The sequence below is a fragment of the Astatotilapia calliptera genome, chromosome 15 (genome assembly GCF_900246225.1).
Source record: "Astatotilapia calliptera chromosome 15, fAstCal1.2, whole genome shotgun sequence".
NCBI classification, from domain to species: domain Eukaryota; kingdom Metazoa; phylum Chordata; class Actinopteri; order Cichliformes; family Cichlidae; genus Astatotilapia; species Astatotilapia calliptera.
In genome coordinates this window covers 14,749,891-14,773,920 of record NC_039316.1, presented here as the reverse complement: position 1 = coordinate 14,773,920, position 24,030 = coordinate 14,749,891, and the positions used below count along the sequence as shown (strand labels likewise).

The 24,030-nt window shown below is 41.0% G+C and overlaps 1 protein-coding gene across 1 annotated transcript; it reads right to left on the bottom strand.

Moving 5' to 3' along the window:
• Positions 1 to 5,893: 5,893 nt before the first annotated feature.
• Positions 5,894 to 13,880, bottom strand: slc10a1 (solute carrier family 10 member 1). Its single transcript, XM_026194748.1, has 8 exons — positions 13,821 to 13,880; positions 11,348 to 11,554; positions 11,173 to 11,259; positions 10,677 to 10,789; positions 8,213 to 8,417; positions 7,330 to 7,508; positions 7,010 to 7,209; positions 5,894 to 6,126 (listed from the first exon to the last, which is right to left on the bottom strand). Exons 2-8 carry the CDS (start codon positions 11,534 to 11,536, stop codon positions 6,065 to 6,067), a joined length of 1,035 nt encoding a protein of 344 aa, XP_026050533.1. The 5' UTR covers positions 11,537 to 11,554; positions 13,821 to 13,880; the 3' UTR covers positions 5,894 to 6,064.
• Positions 13,881 to 24,030: the final 10,150 nt, after the last annotated feature.

The window sequence follows — 24,030 nt, the reverse complement described above, 5'->3', positions numbered from 1 at the left end:
CTGTTAAGGAGCACCGGCCACTGACGGACACTGAAGTGTAAAACAACTCACTAGCCCTGCCAACTCTTTGTGAACCCATAATAACAGTCTTCTCATCAGAGAGGCTACTACAGCAGTTAACATATATGGCTTCTGGGTCTGTTGCATTTCTGGGGGTTTCATCAACACTGCCCATGCTACCCCTCTCGTTACATGGGCTGGCTAGTTTAAAGCAGCATTGGTGGGAGGAGGGACTGAAATGCTTGGTTTCTGGTGCAACTGTGGGAATTCACGCCTCATGTGTCCAGGGTCAAAGCAGCTGTGGCATAGCTTGTACAGCCTACAATGCACATGGGTTGTGTGTTCATGTGAGCCACACACTCTGCACGAAGCACGATGAGCACTGCGGTGCCCATGGGAATGACCTGTGGGTTGTGGGCACCTAGGACCAGTGGCTAGTGATGCAGTGCACATGGACAGAACCTTGTCAAACAGTGCTACCATCTGTTGAACACCTGGCTCAGCTGGAGGAGGGCCGGAAACTGGCAAAGATGGGGGCATGACATGAGGAGTCAAGGGAGGACAAGCAGAGGGCTGCTGAACACTTACCATGTCACCAGAAGAGAGAGGCTGACATGTGGCTGCAGAGGGAACAAAGGGCATAAGATACGAGGCTGGCTCATGTGTTACTGGGACTGCTTGAGCACCGCTGGAGTGGGGCTGGCTGTTAACAGCAACAGGGCTCTGATGTGGGATGGACAGACATGCTGTATTATGAGACGAAACACTAGACTGTCTCATTTTCCTCACATAGTTGTCCAGACGGCTCTGAACCTCAGCTGCAGTCCACTCCTCAGGGGCCTTCAGTTGAAAAGACAAGGCAAGACTGTGGTCAGGACAGTGATTAATGAACATCAAAACAACCTCACTACTGGGGTCCTCTACCAGCTTGCCGCGCCTGCGGAGACACTCATCAGCAGCCTCAATAGACTTGTTCAACCGGATCCAGTAATCCATGGCATTCTCACCTGGACGTGGCACAGTACTGTAGAAATCTTTCATGGGCAGGCTGGAATATGTCAAGTCGCTGAAGTTTGACCTCAGTATGTCAAACACAGCAGTAATAAGATCATTCCGATTCAACTCAGGGCGGCAATGAAGTGACACCTTGACCACATCTCTGGCTTTGCCAGTCAGTCTAGACATTAATATGGCAAACATTTCTTCATCTGTGTCACAGCTGATTCTGTGCAGCTAACATCTTATCATGTCCTCCCATTCACCGATGGGAAATAGATCTGTGTTGTCACCCTTGAAGTATGGTGGAGCTTTGGTGTCTGACTGAACAACAACCTTCAGCTGGGACTGGTCATTGCAGCTCGAGGGCACATTCTGGGGAGACTGTGGCTGGGTGGGGGCTGGCTGGTGCATAGAGTTAAGAGAGGATGTGATATTTTCCCCAATTTGTTTTGCTAAGTCAGTAATCAAGCTGCTCAACATGTCACTAGTGACAGCCTGGGTGTGTGTTTGGCGTTCGCAAGCAGCTGGTGTGGAGCTAGCTGGCATTAATGGTGAGTGCATCACTGACTGGTCTACAGTGTGGGTACCAATACCCAGGACTACTGGCCTACCCCTCCCAAAACACTTTGGAGCAATCTGATGACCCCTTCCCAAACCAAAGGTCACATTACTCCCTGCAAAGAACAGATCAGGCATAGCGCTATCCGCAGTTTCCTCACCTAACAAGTTGGCCCAGGTGGGATATCACTGTTTAACAGCAAAAAGAAGAAAAAAATGAGCCTAACCCCCACACACAATTATGTAAAACTTCACAAAACAATGAAATGTGGGGGGGAAAAAACATCAAAGAATCAAAACACCATACAAAATAAAATCAAATGTTGTTTTCTCCTCTCAATTAAAACAGACTGTAAAAGCCAATACCAATAGAAAAAAATTTATTAATTAATTACAATCCGTGCCTGTATAATTTGAGGCAACAATATGAAACAGTGACAGAAATGATCATCTACGAATTTGCCGTTTAAGTTCACACGTGACAGAGATGCCTGCAAGCCAAATTGCGGGGCATTGGTCACACAGGCACAATATAAAAACCTGTGAGTCAAAGCGCAGGGCACAGGACCCTGGCATACAGCGCACAGCTGCAGAGAGGAGGCGGGAAAATAGCGGCAGCAGAAGGAGGAGGAGGATTGGCGATGTGAGGGGTCACGGCACCAAGTGTAACCAGTGTGGTTCTGCGTTGTGTCTGATAAAAAAAGGTAAAAGAAAGAAAGACCTCCAAGTAAATAATTTGCCCACTCCAGCTCCTACGACCAAATACAAACAGTGGGGAAGAGGGTTAGCTCAACCCACCACAACTTCCAAGCTAGCAAGGAGTATATATTCATGCTAGCATTTATGGCGCCTAAAACACATTTATGATACACTACACACTTATAACATCTAACAAAAACAGGCTTAATAATGGCAATAATTGAACTAAAATCACAATCAGAAACATCAGGGTGGCTAAATATGAATTATATGTGTGTTTTAAGGTGTTGGAAAGAAATGACACCCACCTCTCCCACAGGGGAATTGTAGAAAAGGGGAGAGGCAAAAGGGGTACACTGTATTTATAGGAGTGCACCAAAGAAGAAGAAGAAAAGAATGAGGAGGGGCTCTAACTGATAATGAACATAACTACAGGCTTGGAGGTCCTAAAAGTCAGGTATAAAAGGAACGGTTTGGGGGTTTAGAACACATTTTGTGTAATTATAACAAGATGTGATTTATGACCCTGTTACAGCTGCACCTCCCGAAGATCAAACAATGAAATTATCTATAAACAAGGTGACTGAATGTGGAAATATGAATCATAATACGTAAATGTACAGAAATATACAGTTAACAGCTGGTTTAAGTAATAATTGATTGCATGCCCTGGGACAGACTGACAGAGGCGAGGCTGCCATATCGCACCATCGGCCCCTTTGGTTATCACTAGTAGGCGGTAGGGGAAGAGTCTTGACCACGGACACAACGACGGAGAGTGTCCGAGCCGGGGCGCGAACCGGCAATCTTCTGATCACAAGGCGAACTGCCAACTCTTGAGCCACGAACGGCCTAATTCACAACGATAATAATACTTATGTGATGTAACACAAGCTTATAGGGATCATGTTATATACTTTTCCATAGCATTACATTTGAATTCGATCTTTCAAATAACGGACAGATATTTGTGAGATCATGATACATTTGTGAATGTATTTTAACATTCTAAATATGCATATTTACAGACAGATACATTTAATAATCATGACAATTATGTTGTATTACATTACAGTGATTTAGTGTTAATTTACATTCAAAATGTGAAGTCAAAGTCTATTTACGTAACTTTAATGATATTCTAGAAGAACAGAACATTACTGTAAAATGCACAGAAAAATACCTTCATATTAGGGTTTTTTCCTACGGTCGCAGCGTTACCCGCAACCTTGTTGTTAGTTCACATTCATTGGCCGATGCTTAGCGTCATGTTATTTATATTAATTGCAATTCCTACCTCTACATTTCTTTTTCAATACATATAATTAGCACAGCGTGGCCATGCAATGTTTTACATTGTGGCATGCAGAGAAATCTTAACAAAGAAGCTCAAAGAGAGAGCTTGAGCTTGTTATTTAACTCCAAGCTGGTAGGGGGAGCTCCTTAATAAAACACTTACGGTGCTACAATGTGCCTCAATGTTCAACAACAGCACAACAGAAGTCACTCATGGTACAGCACTCTCTCTACAAAACAACAACTGTCAGTGACTCTGCACCACGGCGTAAACACAACATTCAAGATAACGGTTTAAAGTAACGTAACCATAAACAATAAAACAAGAACATCTAAACAGCAGCACATGTCCCAAGGCATGATGGGAGACATTTCTGGATGTATTTTTACAATCTAAATATGCATATGTACAACAAAATATATTTAACAAACAAGTAAATTGTGTTTTATTACATTTACAGTGATGTTATGTTATTTTACATTTGACGTGTCAGATCACAGTCTACTTATGTAAATGTAATGATATTCTAGAAAAACAGTACACATCTGTAAAATACACAGTAAAATCATTTGACATTACTATTTTTGGAACAGTGTAGGCTAACACTAACTAGCTAACAAGATTATAAACCTGGTGCTAAACTAAGAGAAGCCCCAAAATCAGTTTGAATAAGAGTAAACATTTACTCGCCAAGTCAGTGTATCAGGTAAAGATCCACAGCAATGACAACAATAATATCTTGAGCTGACGCTTTTCCAGGTTTGCTCAACATATTCCATAACAAATGCTGGCACCATGAACATGCGAACTGATCCGAGAGGGAGGAGGACGGTAGTCACGTGGCATTTTCAAAACACATCTTTCATCCTTCTGCACTGAGAAGCAAAACTTCCATCTTACTTAGTTTTTCTAAGTTAAGACAACTCAAATAAATTGAGTTTATCAGCGTGTTTGCATAAAAAGTACTGGTAACTTATTTAAATCGAGTTCTAATAACAAATTGATAAAAACTAAGTTCAGCCTTTTTAATATTTTTAATTAAACACAATATTACATTTTACAGTGCACGATGCCCAGCTGGAAACACTTCAGCTACCCGAGATTCACCGAATTTACAGAAAATGTTACATTTTTGTGATTTATATCGTTATTGGACGATAGATGTTTTATATCGGGATATGAGATTTTGGTCATATCGCACAGCCCTACTCTGAGGGGGGTTAGTGAAGTGGCAGTTGCCCACTCTGCCGCCCTCACCATCCGCTGCAGTTTTCTCTTGTCCTCCACTTTTTTTTTTTAATTTGCCAAAGATTTCTGACAAATATTTTGTACATTGCTGGTATTACAGTTAAGAAAACTCATACACTTGAGGTATTATAGTGAATATTCAATGTAGAAAATGAGTCACCTTGAATCACCTCCCCTCCAGCAGGCCAGAAAAAGCAGTCCTGCATCCAGTTTTGCTGTCTTGATGTCTCTCATATTCTTCTATCAACGTTTCTTTTAAGTTGCAGACATGACAGTCCAACGACAGGCCACCCTGTTTTATGTGAAGCATGAAGCCAGTGATAACAAGTAATAAGAAGTTGATAACTGGGGATTTTAACCTGAACCTGCTTCATGGTGCAGCTCTCAGGTCTCTCTTGAAAACGTGTTTAACATCAGTGAGACCTTTACTCAACTATTACCCAATAAGCTCCTCTAAATTAAGAAATTCGTTTCCTTGCCTTCCTTATACACATACTCTATGATACCTGTGTCACACCACAGCATCATCCTGTCCAAGGACAGTGATGGGTTCTGTAGCTGTCCTCTTCCTTCTGAAGCTGATCACAATCTCTCTGGTCTTATTTACATTCAGCAGATGATTCATCACAAACCACTCTGCAAAATCATCAATCATCAAATTGCAATCACATTATGCAATGGAAAAACATGTGTTAGTTTACTGATGATAACTGATTATTTCTTGTTGAACTTGTTGAGCTTTTTCCAAGGATCTAAAGAAAGAGATTCTTCCACTGTAAGAAGTCCAAGTTGTTTTTTGTTTTCCAGCTTACGAAGACGGCCCTCTTGGTGACAATAAAAGCTCTGAATGGACTAGCAGCAGCACATGTTTGCAATTATAATGTTGCAATCACATATGTTCATGCTTTTTATGGCCATAGTTACGACTGACTAAAGGATGCTGTTCCTTCTTGCATTATATTGCGTGGCTGTGCTTTTATTTGGGATTCATGTGTAGATTGCAGACTTTTAAATGTAGTCTTCAAATGAGTTTGTAAAAATACATTTTTGTACATAAAGATTTTATTTTCAGTCAAAACTATGATGATGTTTGCATGGTGTAGAAAGACAATAGACTTAACCAATAAAAAACTGAAGTTTCTAATGCACTTAGAGGTTTCAGATCACAATACAGTATAAAAATCAAGACCAGCTATACGGCTGTGCATTTTTCTGTTTGTTTAGTCAGCTGTAGGCTGTACAATACATGGGTGGTGATTGAGGTCACACAGTCCCCTCAGTCGTCTCTTTCAGCTCCTCTTCAGTGACCGCAGGCTGGTAAGTCTCTGTGAGTCAAATAAGCAGATCCATTATAAACACAAACCGAGATCTTGCACAAAAGTTGATCAACTTGTGGTGAAATATGAAACTCTGTGGTCTGGATATTCATCTACATAAAAAATAGGCCAATTTTGACACATGGAAGCAGAAAAAAGCACCAACAGTGTTTAAGAGAGCTACTTCATGCTGGCTGACAGGACAGAAAAATTATATTTGTGCTTTACTGTAATGAGAAGTCAAAAAGTATGTTGTGGAAAAAAGTCCAGCTTTCCCTTGTGCTACACATCAAAAAGTATTTTTAACACTATTCTTCCAATTTTTAAAAAACACAAATGCAAGGCTTTACTGTTTGTATTAGAGCCTTCATACCTTATATTTTTAGTGACATTGTTTTTTTGTTTTTTTAAGGTGAAAAGTCTTGTTTCAGTGTTTCAGCATGACTAAAGTATAAACTGGTCCTTCCCAACATTTAATAACAGCCTTTGTTTTAAAAACTAACAAAAGTTATTCTAAGATCTCATACTTGTAATTCAGACTCCAGTCTGTTTTATATTTAATATCTTTAGTTCAGATGAATAACAAGGAAATTATATACAGTAGAATAAACACCCCTCTATGTTCTATGTACCTTTATAAAAGGTCAGTTTTGATGCTATTAAATGAGGAAACAAATGAGGGTATGTCATTAGAGGTTCAAGATTGGTCTCTATAACCTACAAAATAAAAGCTTACATCAAATCTGCCTTGCTTAGATTAATGCCCACTAACAACTGTTATTAATCATCAACACTATAAAGGGTCAAGGCTGAACTTATTCTTGTTTACTCTCCCTGTTTGTTCCCCATGTTTTTTCTTGTGTCATAAAAGGCCTTAGATAACCTGATGTACCTTTCTCCTTTTTCGTGAACCTTCGGTAGCACCTGAACAGCACGACGAGCACCAATGCCTCCGTCACCTGAAAAGACCCATAGATCATTGGGAACAGAAACAGAGGGCCTATCACTTCCTGGGGGAAAGCTATCTTCAATATGGTGATGCACAGCTGGATGTTCTGACAGCCTGTTTCCACAGAAACGGTCCTCCGCTCCCTGGTGACAGACACACATGTTCATGAGTCATGAATATAAACAGAAAGGCTCATAATTCTTTCATCTTTGATGTGACTGCCTTGACTTGACTCGATGACTGAATTAAGCCAAAGAACCTACGACTGGCTGAGTCTGAAGATCGCAGAGAGGACATATCCAAAGGAGTAGCCTATCAAAGGCATGAGAGCAGCGATGGCCAAGAGCGGAGGAGACAGCACAGTCAGCATGACTCTTCCGATTCCAATGTTGGTTAAGGTGACGATCACCACAATAAAAATCATCATTATAATTAGGCCTACCTGCAAACAGCAGGACACGAAACAAATCAACTCCATAGCAATTTGACAGTTGACTGACAAGCATTTTAAGGCAAAATGAGGCGTATTCCCTTTTACTTCATAACAAATGTGGCAGATAAAACATTGTGAGCTGAACTTGTATTTGACCACAGTAGTAAACAGTTAAGGTAATTACTTTTTTTAAATTAAAGCTGAAAGTCTGACTTGAGTCACAACTTGATTGCTTGATTTAAAACCCACCATGATTGTGTACAGATGCAAAACTACAAAAAATGACTGTTGAAAAACTTAAGGACCTGACTCTGTTGTCAACAGATCCAATAAAAAGATCAAAACCAAAAATAAGCCGATCCAGTAACAAATAGTGAAGCCTGATTTCTGATTTCGAAGTGATACAGAGATCTTTTACCATCCAAAAACCAGAACACCATTCTCTAAACCATGTACTGGTTCACATTGACCTAGTTACCTATATACCACCCTGGTCCAAAGAACTCTTTAGGACTCACTGGGTAGTCATGTGATGTGAGAAAAATGAGAAAGATTCATTTAAAACATGTGACACACAAAATCAAACACTTGATTGATGTAAGAAAGTTTTGACTGATGATGTACTGATAAACATCTCTGTGCCAGTTAATCAACACTGTTTATCAGTTCTAGTGATCTGTCCAACCTTCAGACTCTTGTGAGTATGCACAGACCTTTGTGATGATCTTTGAGTACTGCGGCCTGTAGGTATTGATGATGATGCCAATGCCGCACGGCACCAGGATCATGACCAGTGATACGATAATTTCAACATAAGGGACAGCGTTCTGCAGGTCGGAGAAACCCTGACAGTAGAGGTAGAGCAGGAGAGGCATCATACCAAGAGCCAGCAACGTTGAGCAAGAGGTCATCACGATGCTGAAGGAAAAAGATAAACGTGAGACCATGACAGCTTTTATCTTTTTGTAGCACCATAATGCTCAAAATTTCCTTCTCAGCATTATGTTGACAAAATGCATTCAAAATTTATCATAGTGTGAGACACTTCATAAACACAACACGAACAGGTTGCACAAATTCTGACTGTTCCAGAGGTTAAATACATTCTGTTTATATAGTGCCAAATCACAACAACAGTTACCTCAAGGTGCTTTATTTTGCAAGGTAAAGACCCTGCAATCAGATGACCCCCTATGAGCCAATGAAGAGAAACCAATGTGGAAGAAATATACTGTCTCTTTCTAAACTGCAGAAAGACTATATTTCTGTCTCAGATGTGTTTACATACAACATAAATAATGTGTATTCAGTATCAGTATTCTGAGGTTAAGCCAAGCAATGAGAAGAAAAAAATAATTAATATGAACAACAACAAGAAATAGTAGAAGAAGAATATTTGTGCAGCCATGTGTACATTACTTAGGGTTTCAAGGCAAAAAGGCAACAAAAATCCACTGCGAAACATTCCCGTTTTACCAGAAATTGAATGCTCTGGACTTTAATTCCCCTTTACAAAAAGTGAATTGAAAATTGAAAATATTATAATCTAGATGAGGTAAAATTTGACTGAAGAAAAGCAGTTTTTACAAATAGCAAGCAAGAGCCCAGTGGAAAGACTTCATATCATACTGAGTGTTTCTTCAGTCACATTTCTCACTCATTATGTGTTAATATACCTCTCTGCACTGAATCATACTTATTATTAATCTTTGGCTCTCTTCCAGAACATGTCTTATCCTGTCTTCCTTCTCTCACCCCAATTGGTCCCAGCAGATGTCCCCCCTCCCTGAGCCTGGTTCTGCTGGAGGTTTCTTCCTGTTAAAAGGGAGTTTTTCCTTCCCACTGTCACCAAAGTGCTTTCTCATAGGGATCAAATGATTCTTGGGTTTTTCTCTGTATGTATTATTGTACAGTCTACCTTACAATATAAAGGACCTTGACGTGACTGTTGTTGTGATTTGGCACATAAATAGAATTGAATTGAATTGAATATCATGTCTAAATTAAGCAGCAAGGTCTCTAGAAGCCAAGAGCAGTCCTTATGTTAATTGTTAAGATCGCAGAGTGGATGTTCCTCTTATTTCTACATGCTATCAAAAGCACAGTCCAGTTTTCCCACTTTTCCTCTTGTGAGCAGCTCACCGTTTGGGAGCCTCATGCATTACTTCCAAAACCCTGCCTAACTGGAAATTCCTCATATCCTGCCGAAACATTGCTTGTGTTATTTTTGCTGGTTTGGGAGCCCATGACATGCTTGCCAACTAATTGTTACAAGGTTGGCTGCTACACTGTGTTATGCAACTCTAGTACATGCCATTACGCTCTTGTTAACATTCCTTTGTTGATCAGAGTTCCTGTTTTGTCAGTGGTCATTTTCTTGTTCCCAAATGAAACAAAAACAAAAATTCTAATTCATAAAACATTAGTGGGGTTGTGTGAGATAACGATGTTCTTCCAGGCACTTGGTTATATAACAAGATAACAAGCTTGTAGTGACTGAAACAATCTGCATTCTTTGCCCTCATTGCCCACAGTCTGTCCTCACTGATCATGTTTAAGAGCAACAGGCCAAACGAGGTCGTCACATATCAGATAAAGGAGGACTGTCTCGAAGCCTAAAGTAACCACCTGTTGCTTCATAAGGGAGAGATAAGAGACGAGGTGAAAGGCTAGCCGAGTGAAAGTATAACGCCTAGGTGTCGCTCTGTTATGATAAAATGTTGATGATCTGTAAGACATTCATTTCTAATAACGTGTATCACTGCTTTTCAGACTGCAAGGTGTATTATGATTATCAGCGGTACGATAACAAGACGGATGAGGTTGCTTAACTTAAAAAAAAAACAGTTTATTGCATATCTTTTCCCAGAACTGAATTTAAACAAACACAAACGGTTTCAGGTTTGTGTCTTTAACTTGTGTGATATTTAAAGTTGTTTCAAAGAAAATTAAACCATCTGGATTTGGAGGTGTCAGAAGAAGATACCTAAAAAATGTGAGATTTTAACAGCAAACCATTTAGGAATGCACTTCCTCCCGCAGTAAGGGGTTTTGAATTTTACAAATAAAATAAAGACTAATAATCTCTAAGGATTTATGTCTTTGTGCGTTTGATCGTTTAAGAAAAAACCCAAATGCATTAACAGTTTTGTAGCTAAATATTTTCTGTTTGTGTACCTGAGGTTCATGTCGCCCTGAAGAGCCAAAGCCAGGATGTTGGAGAGAGCTCCTCCGGGACAGCAGCCACAGATCAGAATCACCACAGCTGCTATTTCAGCCAACTTAAACAGCTGTAACGCAATAATCATAGTAACCTCATATGCAAAAGCAACAAAAGCAAGATCTCATAATGACACAAATGTGCACTAAGAATACCTTTAGCATTTTCTTTAATTACTTTTTTTAATTACTGATGATTCCTCTGCAGTTAATGTCATAGTTCATGAATAAATTCTTAATCAGTGAACAGATTAAATGACCATTTTATATATTCAGAAAAAAACAGAAAATACTTTATTTTACTGTTTTAGCGCTACTAACATTAGAAATGACAATTAAAAATGAAGTAAAGAAAAAACAGGAACACAAATATTATCCAGTACAAACATATTATGCCTACTGCCTTTCTTACTGTAGTGTTTATACTCTTATTTCACTTTGCATCAGTACCAACCTTAGCTAAGAAAAAAGCTGTGAGAGGCATTATGCCATACTGAGCCACGACTGCGATAGCCACCCCCTTAGGTTTTCTCATATGATGCTGGAAACAGAAGAAGAAAAGTTCACATTAGCATAAGATTGTCTCCTTACATTTAGCTCACATATGAAACTGAACTTGCTGTAGTCACCTTGATCTTGGACACCTCCATGGTGCATCCCAGTGAAACCATGGTCACAAATAAGACAATTATCATAATTATGTTGATGGTTTTGTCCATTACTGGTGACATGGTAGGCATGTAACTGGAGGTGCTGTTTGCATTTGTGTTGTTGAGCCACGGATCTGGATCGGAGATAATATCCACTGTGTGGTCCATGGTGCCTTCAAATCAGAGCTGTGAGTGGAAAATCAAATGATAGAGCAGGCTGACTTTTGCAGGCTCATTCAAAGAATTTTGTATCCTGAGGACAGAAGAGGTGCATTAAATTTCAGTCAGTGTGACTGTTCTAATATTTATGGTGCATTTGGTTGGAATTGTAGCTGTTTTAACCGTGAGTCTTGCACAATGGATTTGGTGTTGTGTGCAATGCAGTCCGTGACAGTTAACTTTGGCTTTTTGCAGGTTTTGCAGTTGGTACTATGTTTGCTGCTCATTAGGCCAGAGTGATGCACTGTGAAGCAAAATAAAGTCAGGTCAATGAATGAGCAACTTTAACCTCCAAATGTATGGAGGTTAAGGTTTAACAAGTTGAACGTGTCAGATTGCTAATGATATGTATATTGGCATATTTATTACCAAGATTAACAACTGCCTTATTTGCAGGACCTGCATTTTTATTTTCAATGTTTTTCCATGAAAGGTTTGTTCTGTTTAGCATTCATTCTGTTCAATTTCAGTGACAGAAGAGTGAAATGAAGCATTAAACACATCTGTGTGGTCTCAGTCATCCAGGTCATTATAACCTTGAGAGCTTAAAATAAGCGGTAACCGGCCTTCTTTAAGTTTGTGAGGATGTTTCACTTCTCATCCAAGAGGCTTCTTCAGTTCTAAAGCCCAAAGGAGGATAGGCCCAGGTATTAATCTCCTAATGTAGGTTTTCCTATTTAGGGGTGGTCATTGACCTACTAGTAATCATGTGGATCATCACATGAGCCAAGGTGTGAAACAAGGCATGGCTCATTAAAATGCTAGAGGGTTAAGGGTGAAACCAGACTTTGCCCCACCCTATCATGTGACTTCTTGAGATCACTAGAGGCTAGGTGTGAGTGGAAAAGGTTCGCAAGATTGTATCGTAGATGACTGATAGCTGTTGTCATAAGACAATGTCTCTGTTCAGCGATGGTCAGTCACAGTGGATGTAAACAGCCTCCATTACTCCTCTTAGAAACCATTGATGCTTTCAGCCCTGAATATGAACACTGTCATCTTTAAAGGAGTATCCTTTGTCCATCAAACACTCTGTTGTATGTGAGCATACACAGAGATTGAAGCAAAAACAAACCTTAATAATTACGATGGAATTCAAGTTCTCTAATTGGATAATTTTAAGTTTTATTGAGCTAGTTAATGCAGAGAAATCCTCGATAGGTTGAAGCTGCTTTATGGTGCACTCCTCTTGAAAAAGGTGTTTAATATCAGTTAGTTTTGTTCACTTAAATAAAATATATGAAAATAAATTATAAAACTAGATCAGAGAGTCAAATAAAGGGGTCTCATTCCTCACTGAATCGCTCTTAACGGTTTCTACTTTGTTTTCTTTCCCAGAAAGCTCGATGTTGTGTGGACCTGAGATAAGTTCCCTGTTTTGAGATAGTAGTTGTACAGGTCATAGTACACATTATATGGGCCTGAGACCATTTAATGTAATCATTACATGTGCTGTAGATGTTCAGACTTTGAAACTCCTTTGAATTCCCTTACTGTGTTTGAGGTAATGCTGCTGCAGCCTACACACCTTATACCATCCTGTTTTTATAGCACACACAGTGCTGCATACACAGTCATATAAAATGACTTATTTTGTGTTTACAAGAAGATGAAGGAGTTTAAAGTCATTTAAAAGTACAGTGCTTGACATTTAACCAAAAACACTTGGATAAAACGTGTTTAACATGGCATAGTTAGCTAAACAAAGCATATGTCTCGCTGACAGTCACTTAAATCTAGTTAATCTGTGCATTAATGCACAACAACATGCAGCATTTGCTTGTTTCAAACCTCAAACTCCAGCATGCCTCCATCTCCATGTGACAACCACATCCTCCCTGCTGGCATGCTCACATGCTGTGTGCACACAAATTACTTTCACAAGATTGCACATCTCTGTTTTCTGCTCATATAAACAAGAACATGTTTGGGGAAAAAAAAACCCTACAGCACAGCAAAGCTCCATAAAGGTGTCAAGCATTACTTTTTGACTGTGCTGAAGGTGAAAATTGCACACCTAAATATAGAGGTCAGTCTGCAGAAAGTAGGAAAAACAAGAAATTAGGAAAATTCTCAAGATGATTTCCAAGAAATGAACAGCTGCAGTTTTAAATTGAATATATATATATATATATATATATATATATATATATATATATATATATATATATATATATATATATATATATATATATATATATATATATATTGCTGTATTCAGTGCTTTCTTTACCTTCTGGGACAGATTCTTCCTTTCCTCGTCTCTCGTCTCTTTGTCATTAAATCAACTCTTTTGTGTTGACACTCCTGTTATCTGTAACAAATGACACATGGAGGCTTCTGTTTGCGCAGAGGTGCCATCTAGTGCACAGCTGACTACAGCACTTTAAGAGAAAACAATCTCCTCTGGGAGTTTCTGTAATGAAAAACGATAAGAAACAAACAAACAAAAAAAGACTGAACTATTAACGAATAACTTTCTCTAACTTTAGAAAATCAAAAGGTGTCCATGTATTGTTTTTGTGGGTCCTTGCTGATCTGATTCATTCTTTGAATGAATCAGATCAGCAAGATAATATTCTTTGATAAGATTCTTTGAATCTTATCTGATTCAAAGAATGAATCCGATAAGAACGCATTGTGTCTTTGACAGTGAACATCTGTGAAGGAGTCAGCACTGTGGAATTCCTCGAAGAGTCCCCAAAGATGTTTTCTGCGTATCCTGTTGATTAGCTGTAATTGAAGGAACAAGGGGGTTGCATTTTGAACAAATATCCAGAAAAAGACATGCCTGTGTGAGGCTTTGCTTGTAGATGAAAAATAATGCACCAAAAATGGTCATTTAGTGCTTAAAATTTTAGAATTACTGACAAATATTTGAGGCAGAAAGGGATGGGGCAGTGGTTTGTAGGGTTTGGCCTGTTGAGCTGTTGTAGTTGTTGTAGTTGAAGGAAAGCCCAACACCAAGACATTCAGAGATGAGAGCCGAGACATGTAATCTCTCTCTTCTGGGCCTGCTCAGGGACCTCAACCTGGGGGGACATGCCTCACCCAGTAGGCATCCCTGTCAGCTACCAGCTACTTTTAAGCTCTCTCGTCACCAGGACAGACTGGTATAGGTCGTGTCCAAATTCATGGGCTGCATCCTCCTGAGGCTGCATTTGTAGGCCGATTATGCCACAGCAACGCGACGACGGCTGTCCAAATTCGTAGACTCCTCCGAATGCAGCCGAAAAATGCGTCCTCCTTTTCCCAGAATTTGAAGGATGGGTCGGGTGTATCCTTCATGGCCCACCATATCCCAGAACTCATAGCGCGGCCCAGCCAATTCCAGTTTTGAACAATGCGGCTGCTACTAAGTTTTTAATATTACTCTTATTACTCTTTCTGGGTCACAAAATAAACTTTTAACATATTTTCAGGCGAGAATGTAGCTGTGTAAACTTCAAATATCTGCTCAGTTTATGAAGATATCGCATATTTGCAAAAGTGCTCTGACATTTTCGGAGACGTCTGTTATCCGCCAGCTCGATAGCTAGCCGGGAGCTCGAGGGTCACTAGAGCTGCCGAGAACGGCACAACTCCCGGCACATCATTTTCAGATCACCGCAGACTTCCGCTACTCAGGTTAAACGTAATATATAAGTCACTTAGACAACCTAAAAATGTTATTGTTTGGCTTTTTTCAGTGTTTTATTTGTTCATGAGTGAATCAGTTTGGCTGAGATTAAAGTTGTTAGATTAGATTAGATAAAATAAAACTTAATTATCCCTCGGGTGGTTTTCACACAGCTGAATAAACATCAAATAGAAAACTGATTAAACAGAAGTGTGAGACAGTCGAGAATTTACACCAGTGTCCTGTTATATTTTAGATAGCAAAGAGCAGACGGCTGAGTTGATTAAACTCCACCAAGACAGCGGTGACACAAATCTGAAGGTTAGACTGTCCAATTTCACAGCCGTTTACTTCCGGCCTACCCGACCATCTGAGGACCCGGCCCACGTAGACCGTGAGAGCCGGGTCCTCAGGAGGATGCAGCCCATGAATTTGGACACAACTATAGTGTCCACATCACTGCAGTCACAGCACCACTCCGTCTGTTGATCTCCCGCTCCCCTCTCACCTCACCCGTGAGCAAGACCCCGAGATACTTAAACTCCTCCACTTGGAGCAGTAACTCATCCCTGACCTGAAGTGGGCACTCCACCCTTTTCCAGATGAGGACCGTGGCTTCAGACTTGGAGGTGCTGATTCTCATTCCCAGCGCTTTGAACCTCTCAAGTGCGAGCTGGCTTCATCAGGTGGTGTCTTGCCTTGGGCAAGACACCTTACCCTACCGCCTACTGGTGTTGGCCAGAGGGGCCGATGGCGCGATATGGCAGCCTCGCTTCTGTCAGTCTGCCCCAGGGCAGCTGTGGCTACAACCGTAGCTGCCTCCACCAGTGTGTGAATGTGAGAGTGAATGAATAGTGGCATTGTAAAGCGCTTTGGGTGCCTTAAAAAGCGCTATATAAATCCAATCCATTATTATTATCTAGTGCACAACTGACTTCAGCACCTCAAGAGGTGAAGCTCATCCAGGAGCTTCTGCAATGGAAATGTAAAAAATAAAAAAATAAATCTGAATGAACTGGTAACTAATAACTTCCTCTAACTTTATGAAGTCAAAAAGTGTCTTTGTTTTCTTTTTGTGTGTCCTTGCTGGCTTAGCCCTTTAAAGCAAGAGGCATTGTGTCTTTGAAGATGAACATCTGTGAAAGAGTTGACATTGTGGAAATCCCTGAGGAAGATTCCCAAAGATGTTTTCTGTTTGCCCCGTTGGTTATGGACCACAATGAGTCACAGAGTATAAATAAAAAAAAGAATTTGCAGCCCTTTGTCTGAACACAATGCTGTAATCACAGAAACACCATCTTAACATATCCAGGGGGTTGCATATTTAAAAACAAATTTCAACAGATGACGAGTGGCTGAACAAACATACAGAAAGAAGAGGTCTCTGCTTTTAGATGAGGAATGATGCACCCGAAATGGGCTTTTAATGCTTAAAATGTCAGAATTTATCAAAAGTAGAACATTAAAAATACAAACAGATGATTCAGTCATTAGGAGTCTGCAGTCTTGCTTTATTGCTAAAAATACTTGCAATGATACCTTTTTGCCTGCTGGTTTGCCAGCAGATTAGCATCTGCCAGGTACAAACTCCACACATGATCACAAGTTATGTACAGCTGACAGATTGTTACCTGAATACTGATGCCAAGTTCCTCACTGGCTTTCAAGAGCTCATAATTCCATGCCAAAAATGATAGAAGTAGCTCTGAAATGACAACAGTACATCCTGCTTTATGCTTTAAGATGTTTTTTGGTTATAGTTGTGATAAAGATGAGTTTCCAGATGGGTCTGGGATGGGCGTGAGGTTCTGGGGGCGCTCCGTCTCTGGGCTGGGACCCGGACCGGGCCTCCGGGGCTTGGGTCCTGGTTGGTGTGTTGCCGGGGTTGTGGGCGGGTGGGTGCATGGGGGCCCAGCCCTGGAGCAGGGTGCCGCCGGTGCATCGAGCCACCTGGGGGGCTCTTCAACTGGTGGGGGAGATTGTCACATCTTGCAGGAGCTTTCCTCTCCTCAGGAGCTCCCTCTGCAGGAGGGGAGATACAGGAGAGGTGGAGGAAGATCTCAGCCTGGGTGTTTATTGTCTTATGTAGTCTGGAAGATGAGTGGATGGTGGGGTGGGTGCAGTTTTCTCTGTGGTGGGGTTGGGTGGACTGTCCCGGGCTCTGTGGGGCCGGGCGGCGCTGCTGCACTGGGCCCCGGTCTGGATGGGCCTGGGCCCCCTTTCCCTGGCGGGTCGCGGAGTGTGGGGGTGCCTACTGGGGTCAGCGGGGGAGCTGGCCCCAGGGAGGGGTCACTTGCCCCTCCCTTCCTTCCCTCCCCATCTCCAGCTGCCTCCCTCTTCCCGCTCCACCACAACCACCCACACATGCAGGGCCTTGGAGTAGGGGTATGTCACCAGGGTGCAGAGGAGGCTGCCCCCCCCCCCCCCCCTCTGTCCCCTTCTGGCTGCCTCTGCCTCAATTTTATCCCACAACTTAGACATTCACATTACTCACACTCTCATTACACATACATATAGGATCTTGGGGGTGGGCACGATACACGGAGTCCAAAGTACCATCAGGGTGTACACCCCACCCCTGGCATCGTTGCCCACCTCTCAATTTTAAATACACATAGACATTGAGGGCTAGCAGGAGGGACCATGCGCTTACCTGCTGCTCTCTGGCAGGTAGCTCCAAGCCCTCCTGGGTTTTAAATGCACCTTAAAACACACATGCATCAACACTACAATGAGCGGGTGGAGGGAGGTTTGGAGTCTTCTCTCACCCCCATTCTCTGCGACCTGCTGGAGCAGGGGGGCTAGGAGGAGGAGTTGGCCGTCCGACTGCGGTCTGGAGTGTGGAGCCTTCCTGCTGCTGCGGAGTCGGGGTGGTCTGCCTCCCCCCACCGCAGGGAAAAGGGAAACACCACCTGGGTCTGGGTGCAGTTCCCCCCTCCAGGGGCGGGGGCACCTAGACCCGGTTTGTAGAGTACGCTTGGGGAGTGTTTGATCGTGTGTACAACGTCTCTTTATGTCTGTCTCCACGTTGGTTGAGTGTGGAGTAAGTGCATATGAGAGCATGAGGGTGGGAATGGATGTTTGTATCTGTGTGTGCCTGTATGTCTGTGTCTATATGTCAGGTTGGGTGTCAGGCGCCACCTCTCTGGGGACATCTTAGGCCCTCCAAGGTTTGGAGGCCTATCTCCCCCTACCACCACTTCCCCTGCCAGTGGCGGACCCCCTCAGACATCGGTGCGTTGGTGGTTCTTTGTGTCCGGGGATGGGCGTCCAGGTACACACCGGCTCACTCCTTGGCGGCCGCTTATCGGGGCCTGGAGCCTGGGGCTCGCTCGGGCCACTTCGGAGGTGGGGTGCCCCCGGCCTCTCGGCCTGGGGCTCGGTCACTCAGGCGCAGCTGGCTGCCGGCGGAGCTCACGGGCGCGTCACTGCAACTCCCCCTGGCTTCTGCTCCGCGGCTGCTGAGTGAGCCCTCATCTGGGACTCTCCTCAGCTCTTTCCGGGACAGTGGCGCAGCTGCCCTTCTGTTGGTCTTCCTTGGTCTCTTGTGTTCTGGGGGCCTCTGGATGTCTGGAGTTTTGATCTCCTCCACACCTGCTTCATGCCCTGGAGGACGGGGCTGTGGCCCCCCCACACCCTCTAGCAGATTATTACATGAAGGAACCTTTTAAAAAACAAAAAACAAGCGCGTCCATGCTCACAGGTGTACACACGAGTGATCACACCCACAAACTACACCCTTTTTGGCTCCTACCTCAAAGCACACTGTGTTCTGTTGATCTTATGTGCTGCACAATAATGTTTAACATTTAGTATTTACTGTCATATTCCCATATATCATTGTGATGTTGTTTATTCTATTACTCTTGTTCTCTTCTGCTTGCTTTCTTTTTTCTTTCTCAGCAGGTGACCCAGGTGATTGATATATGCATTTTTTTTTCTCTGCCCGTTCTGTTGGTTTTTGTCTTTTGCCCTTCTCCCCCGTCCCTCTTCTCAGCTCTTTCTCTTTCCCTCTTTCTTTCTCCCCTTCTTTCCCCCAGTCAAGTCTGTCCCGTATTCAGTAAGTGAAAATAGAGTGAACGATAAAGGGTGAATCGGGTGGACCATTGTGGCAAGGCTGGGATGGTCGGTTTGGTGGGGTGGATCCGTTGGGCATCTTTCTTTGCCTTTGGACGGCAGTTCTGAGGGCGGGGGAGCCAAACGGGACAGGCCAAAAAAAAAAAAAAAAAAAGACAATACCAGATATATGACCCTGAAAATTTTTTCATCTAGTAGAACTCTTTCAAACACACTTGTGTCCCTTTGGAGTCATAAATTGAACATAAATTTACAGAAACCATTAATGTCTCCTCTGATTTAAAATAAATAAAACACTACTAGGAGTAACTGTGACAACCACAAAAAAATAAAAAAATAAAATAAATAAAATAAAAAAAAGATGAGTTTCCACTGTTGCCGATGGACTTGTGGGAAGCATGTGGAGTAGCTCTATTTATTTGAAAAGAAGAAGATACACACATAAACACAAAAGTAGCTTATAAAGTGGTGTGGGCTGAGATTTTGGTATAATACATTAACATTTAGCTTATTTAGTTCATTTAGTGTATTTTTATATAGCATTAGCCCTGTGTCTGGCGGGATACATTCGGGTGTATCCGGCCTCCTGCTTTATGGAAGCTAGAATAGACTCCCACTCCCCATGACCTTGAACCGGATAAGCGGAAGAGAATGGGTGGATGGCATTTGCATTTATTATCAAAATAACTTCTAAACAGCAACAACTACAACAGATCAACAGGCCAAACACTACAGGCCTATTTTGTCAATTGTGTCAGCTTTTACGCTGTGAGAATCACGTCCTTCCCTTAACCCTGCATGACCAGTTGTTTATGAAGAAAACAGAAAAATCATAACAAAAGCATTTAAAATGTAGATAGAATAGAGATACATTCAATCTGAGTCAAGACACTAATAAAATTTTTCAAATATGTATATAGAACAAATTTCATATATATAATGATGTTTAAGTAAAACACGTGGACCCCGTGAGATACTGTATATACAGGTGCTTCTTTAGACACAGTAATCCAAGGTACTGGATGTCGTGCAAATAAAAAAGAAAGTCTGGAGAACAGTAATACTCCATTGAAGCAAATTGGCAAGATGTCCCAGTATGACGCAGAAAGAGCAGAGATTGGCATTTCCAAAAAAGTCAACACCATTTACTGTAAATCACTTGAAGGGATCTACAGCTGACATACAGCACAGACTGCATTCTGTTGTGAGACAGGCACAGTGAGTCATAACGTACCTGCTTGAAAGATAAAAATGCTAATTAGTATCACTGAAGAAACGGCCTCTGTTTTGGTTACTGTTGCAAAAAACAGAATAATTATCTTTATTCTGTTTTTTGCAGCACACAAGTCCTATCTCGCTACTATAACATGATGCACAGCATTAAATTTAATTGTAATTTGAATATTTGAAAAGTATGTCCACATCCAGCCAAATAAAAATATATAATAAATTGTGGCACTAGAGCCTAACATGGTACAAACTTTTTTTAATATCATGTAATTTTAATCATTTGCCACATTTCCAAAGCATGTTGTTATCCAATAATGAGGACCGCAAAAACAGCAAATTCTTATAAATAATTGCAATGCTAATTATTGATCAAAGGCTTTCTACATAATGAGGGAAACTGTGATAATGTGAAATAACTGTCCTTTTTCGAAATGGCAAACACAATGTTCCTATTAAATTTACACTGGTGGTACTACAGCCTGAATTCCAAAAAGAGTTGGGATGCTGTATAAAATGCAAAGAAACCCAGAATACAATAATCTGCAAAAACCCATAAACCGATATTTTATTCACAACACGACATGGAAAATATATCACATTTAAACTGAGACATTTTATTATTTCATGAAAAATACTACCACATTTTAAATTTGATGGCAGCAAAGCATCTCAAAAATGTTTGGATGTGTACTACAAGAATCCAAAAACAACATTGCCAATGTTTACCCAAAAAAGTACAAGACTAACGGCTATGAATGTGTGAATATGATGCAAAAATGTTTTCCAAATAAAAAAACGTGGACACCATGTCCTCTCAACTAAAGAGAAGAAAGACCATCTAATTTGTTATCAGTGCTCAGTTCAAGAGCCCGTATCTCTGATGGTATGGGGGTACATTAATGCCTATGAAATTGGAATTGGAAACAGAAAATCAGAATATGCAATCATAAATAACATTTAGGTAGAAAACATGGAGAAAACATTGAACATGAGATGAATGCTCTTGTGCAGTCCTGAGTATCTCAGTTATTTCAATAGCACACAATATATTTAATCTTAACATCATATTATTGTAATAATAACTTATATTTGTATATCTATTGAAAAATAGTTCAAATAAACAAAAATACATAAAGAAAATAGGGCTGGAGGGACAGAAACAGCCCCATAGCTGAGGACCATAGCATGTGAGACTGTGTATATGGGTGCAGCAGGTCAGAGAAGTACTAAGGGGCTCGTAACTGAATCATTGGATCATAATTATTATTTCACACTTTATTGCTGCAGCTGTTGATGATTTAATTACAATCCTACTTTTTCCTTCCATGTGCTCATCCAACAGTGCTGGGCATTGCAATTGACAGCACTCTCTTCCAGTTTGTATTTATCATAAAAATTGATAACCCACGCACTTTGATATACTAATTAGTGCTGCGCAGTTGAGATAAACATGCTTATCTCTCTGTGGATGACATTACTTACTCTTATTTATTTACTTTTATCTTTTTTCTTTTGAGGGGGGGGGGGTTCAGGAAATGAGTTTGGATTATTTTTAAGTACAGTCACGCTTCATATTACATTAGTATACTGTATTTCATTTGCTCCATTTAGATTAACACTGATAATGTATAGTTAACTGATTTATTGATAAAAGTTTACAAGAATAATCTACAGTAATATCATCTAAGACAGTTTAAGGATGTAGTGAAACTTTTCTAGCATTTATCTGGCACTGCAGTGCTCCCCCCCCCCCCCCCCCTTCCTCCTTTTCATAAGTGATGCACCAACAACAATGGCAAGAAGGACAAAAAAAATCTCTAATGGTGTCTGCATACTGGGGCTCTTCCAGTATGCCAGTACGCTGCAAGGGGACAAAAGGAGGGCATTTTAATGGTTTAGCAGGCCAATCTTGTAAGGACACGGGGGGGAGGGGAAGGTGGTTCAGTCTGGACAGATCATCTTTTCTAGCTGTAATTACAGCCAAGTCTTCCTTATACCTGGATTTTAATAGTTTTTTCTTCTTCTATAGTTAATCAGTGTCTCTACCTTCCTGCAGCCTGAACACTGTGAACTGTAATGGTGCTCCACACTTCATAACTCAGCTCAGGCCTGTGAGAAACAGTATTAAGGGTGTGGTGAGACAGCAGAAAATTTTGACTTTTGCTATATCTACTTCATCATCTTATTATTCTATAACATAACCCATCCCTCGAGGTAATTTAAATTCAATTTTGGTGCACATACACAGCTTGATGGCTTCTTGCTGTCATGCATGAAGACGGAGAGGCTTCACTGCAGCAGATGCATTATTAAAGCCTGGCCTTATTGTGTTGTCTTCTATTAAAAACAGGTATGCTGTTACTGACCATATTTCTAGGTGACCCTGTTGGGCCATCCTGCTGCAGGACATACAATAAGATTCAAGAAAATTGTAGATGGGGCCCAAAACTGGCGGAGTATACAAGAAATAGAAGAGGCAGATGATCTAGACTGGCTTGACAGAAGGATGAAGGTCAGTGCAGGTGTAAAGCAGCAGGGAAAGCAAACAGGATGTTGCCTGCAGCTGATGTGGTCTCTTGACCTGCTGGTGGGGGAATGGAGGAGGCTTCTCCCAGCCATAAAAAAAAACAATTACTGATTCACTGTTGCAGTGCAGAATAATCCACAGTGTAAGCTCCTTATCTACAGCACAATTTAGTGAAAAAAGGAAGCCCCAGAGCAGATTATTGCTCTTACTCTTGCTATTATTTGTGCAGAGACCAGCTCCTATTTGCATTTATTCCACTGGCATTACAGAAAGGTCTGTTTGTTTGTTTTCTTAAATTTTAGTTTATCAATTGAATCATTAACATTATTTTGTGTATCCCAAATAATAACCCAAGGATATTTTATTGTTTTTATCATTTTTTTTAAAAAAAAAACTAAGAAAACAACACAAGTTATAGTTTTTGGACAGGACTCAGTCAATCTTAATTTCATACTCTTGATCCCTAAAAAGAAAACGAATCACATAAAACACAAACAAGATGAAAAGAAATAAAAAGAAAAACAGAAAAGAAGGAGAGGCATACTAGGAATGAATCGCCTGATTGGTGTATATTTGTAGGCTGCTGTAGCTGGGCCTGAGCATGTGAGAGTTTATGTTTCTTCAGTATGTTCTTAAAATCCACGTGTCTCAGCCATGGCCCGTTTAGCTCTTCTGGCATACAAATACGACTCCAACCACAATTCCCAGAATGCAAATCAGAAAAATAAAGACGCTGTGACGTAGTATACAAGCGAAATCCCTCCTGGATATTGTAGTTTAGAAATAACAACTGCTTACATTTACAACGGTATTCAGACTTTCTGTATAATGCTTTCTTTACTCATCCAGGGGAAATTATATATTTTATAAATACTACCTGTAGTAAAATGCTCCACAAATATTAATTTGCATATGAGAAATTAAGAAAAACAATCCTATCGACTACACTTCCCAAAAGCCCTCTTGCTTCTGCGCATGTGTACAGCGGTG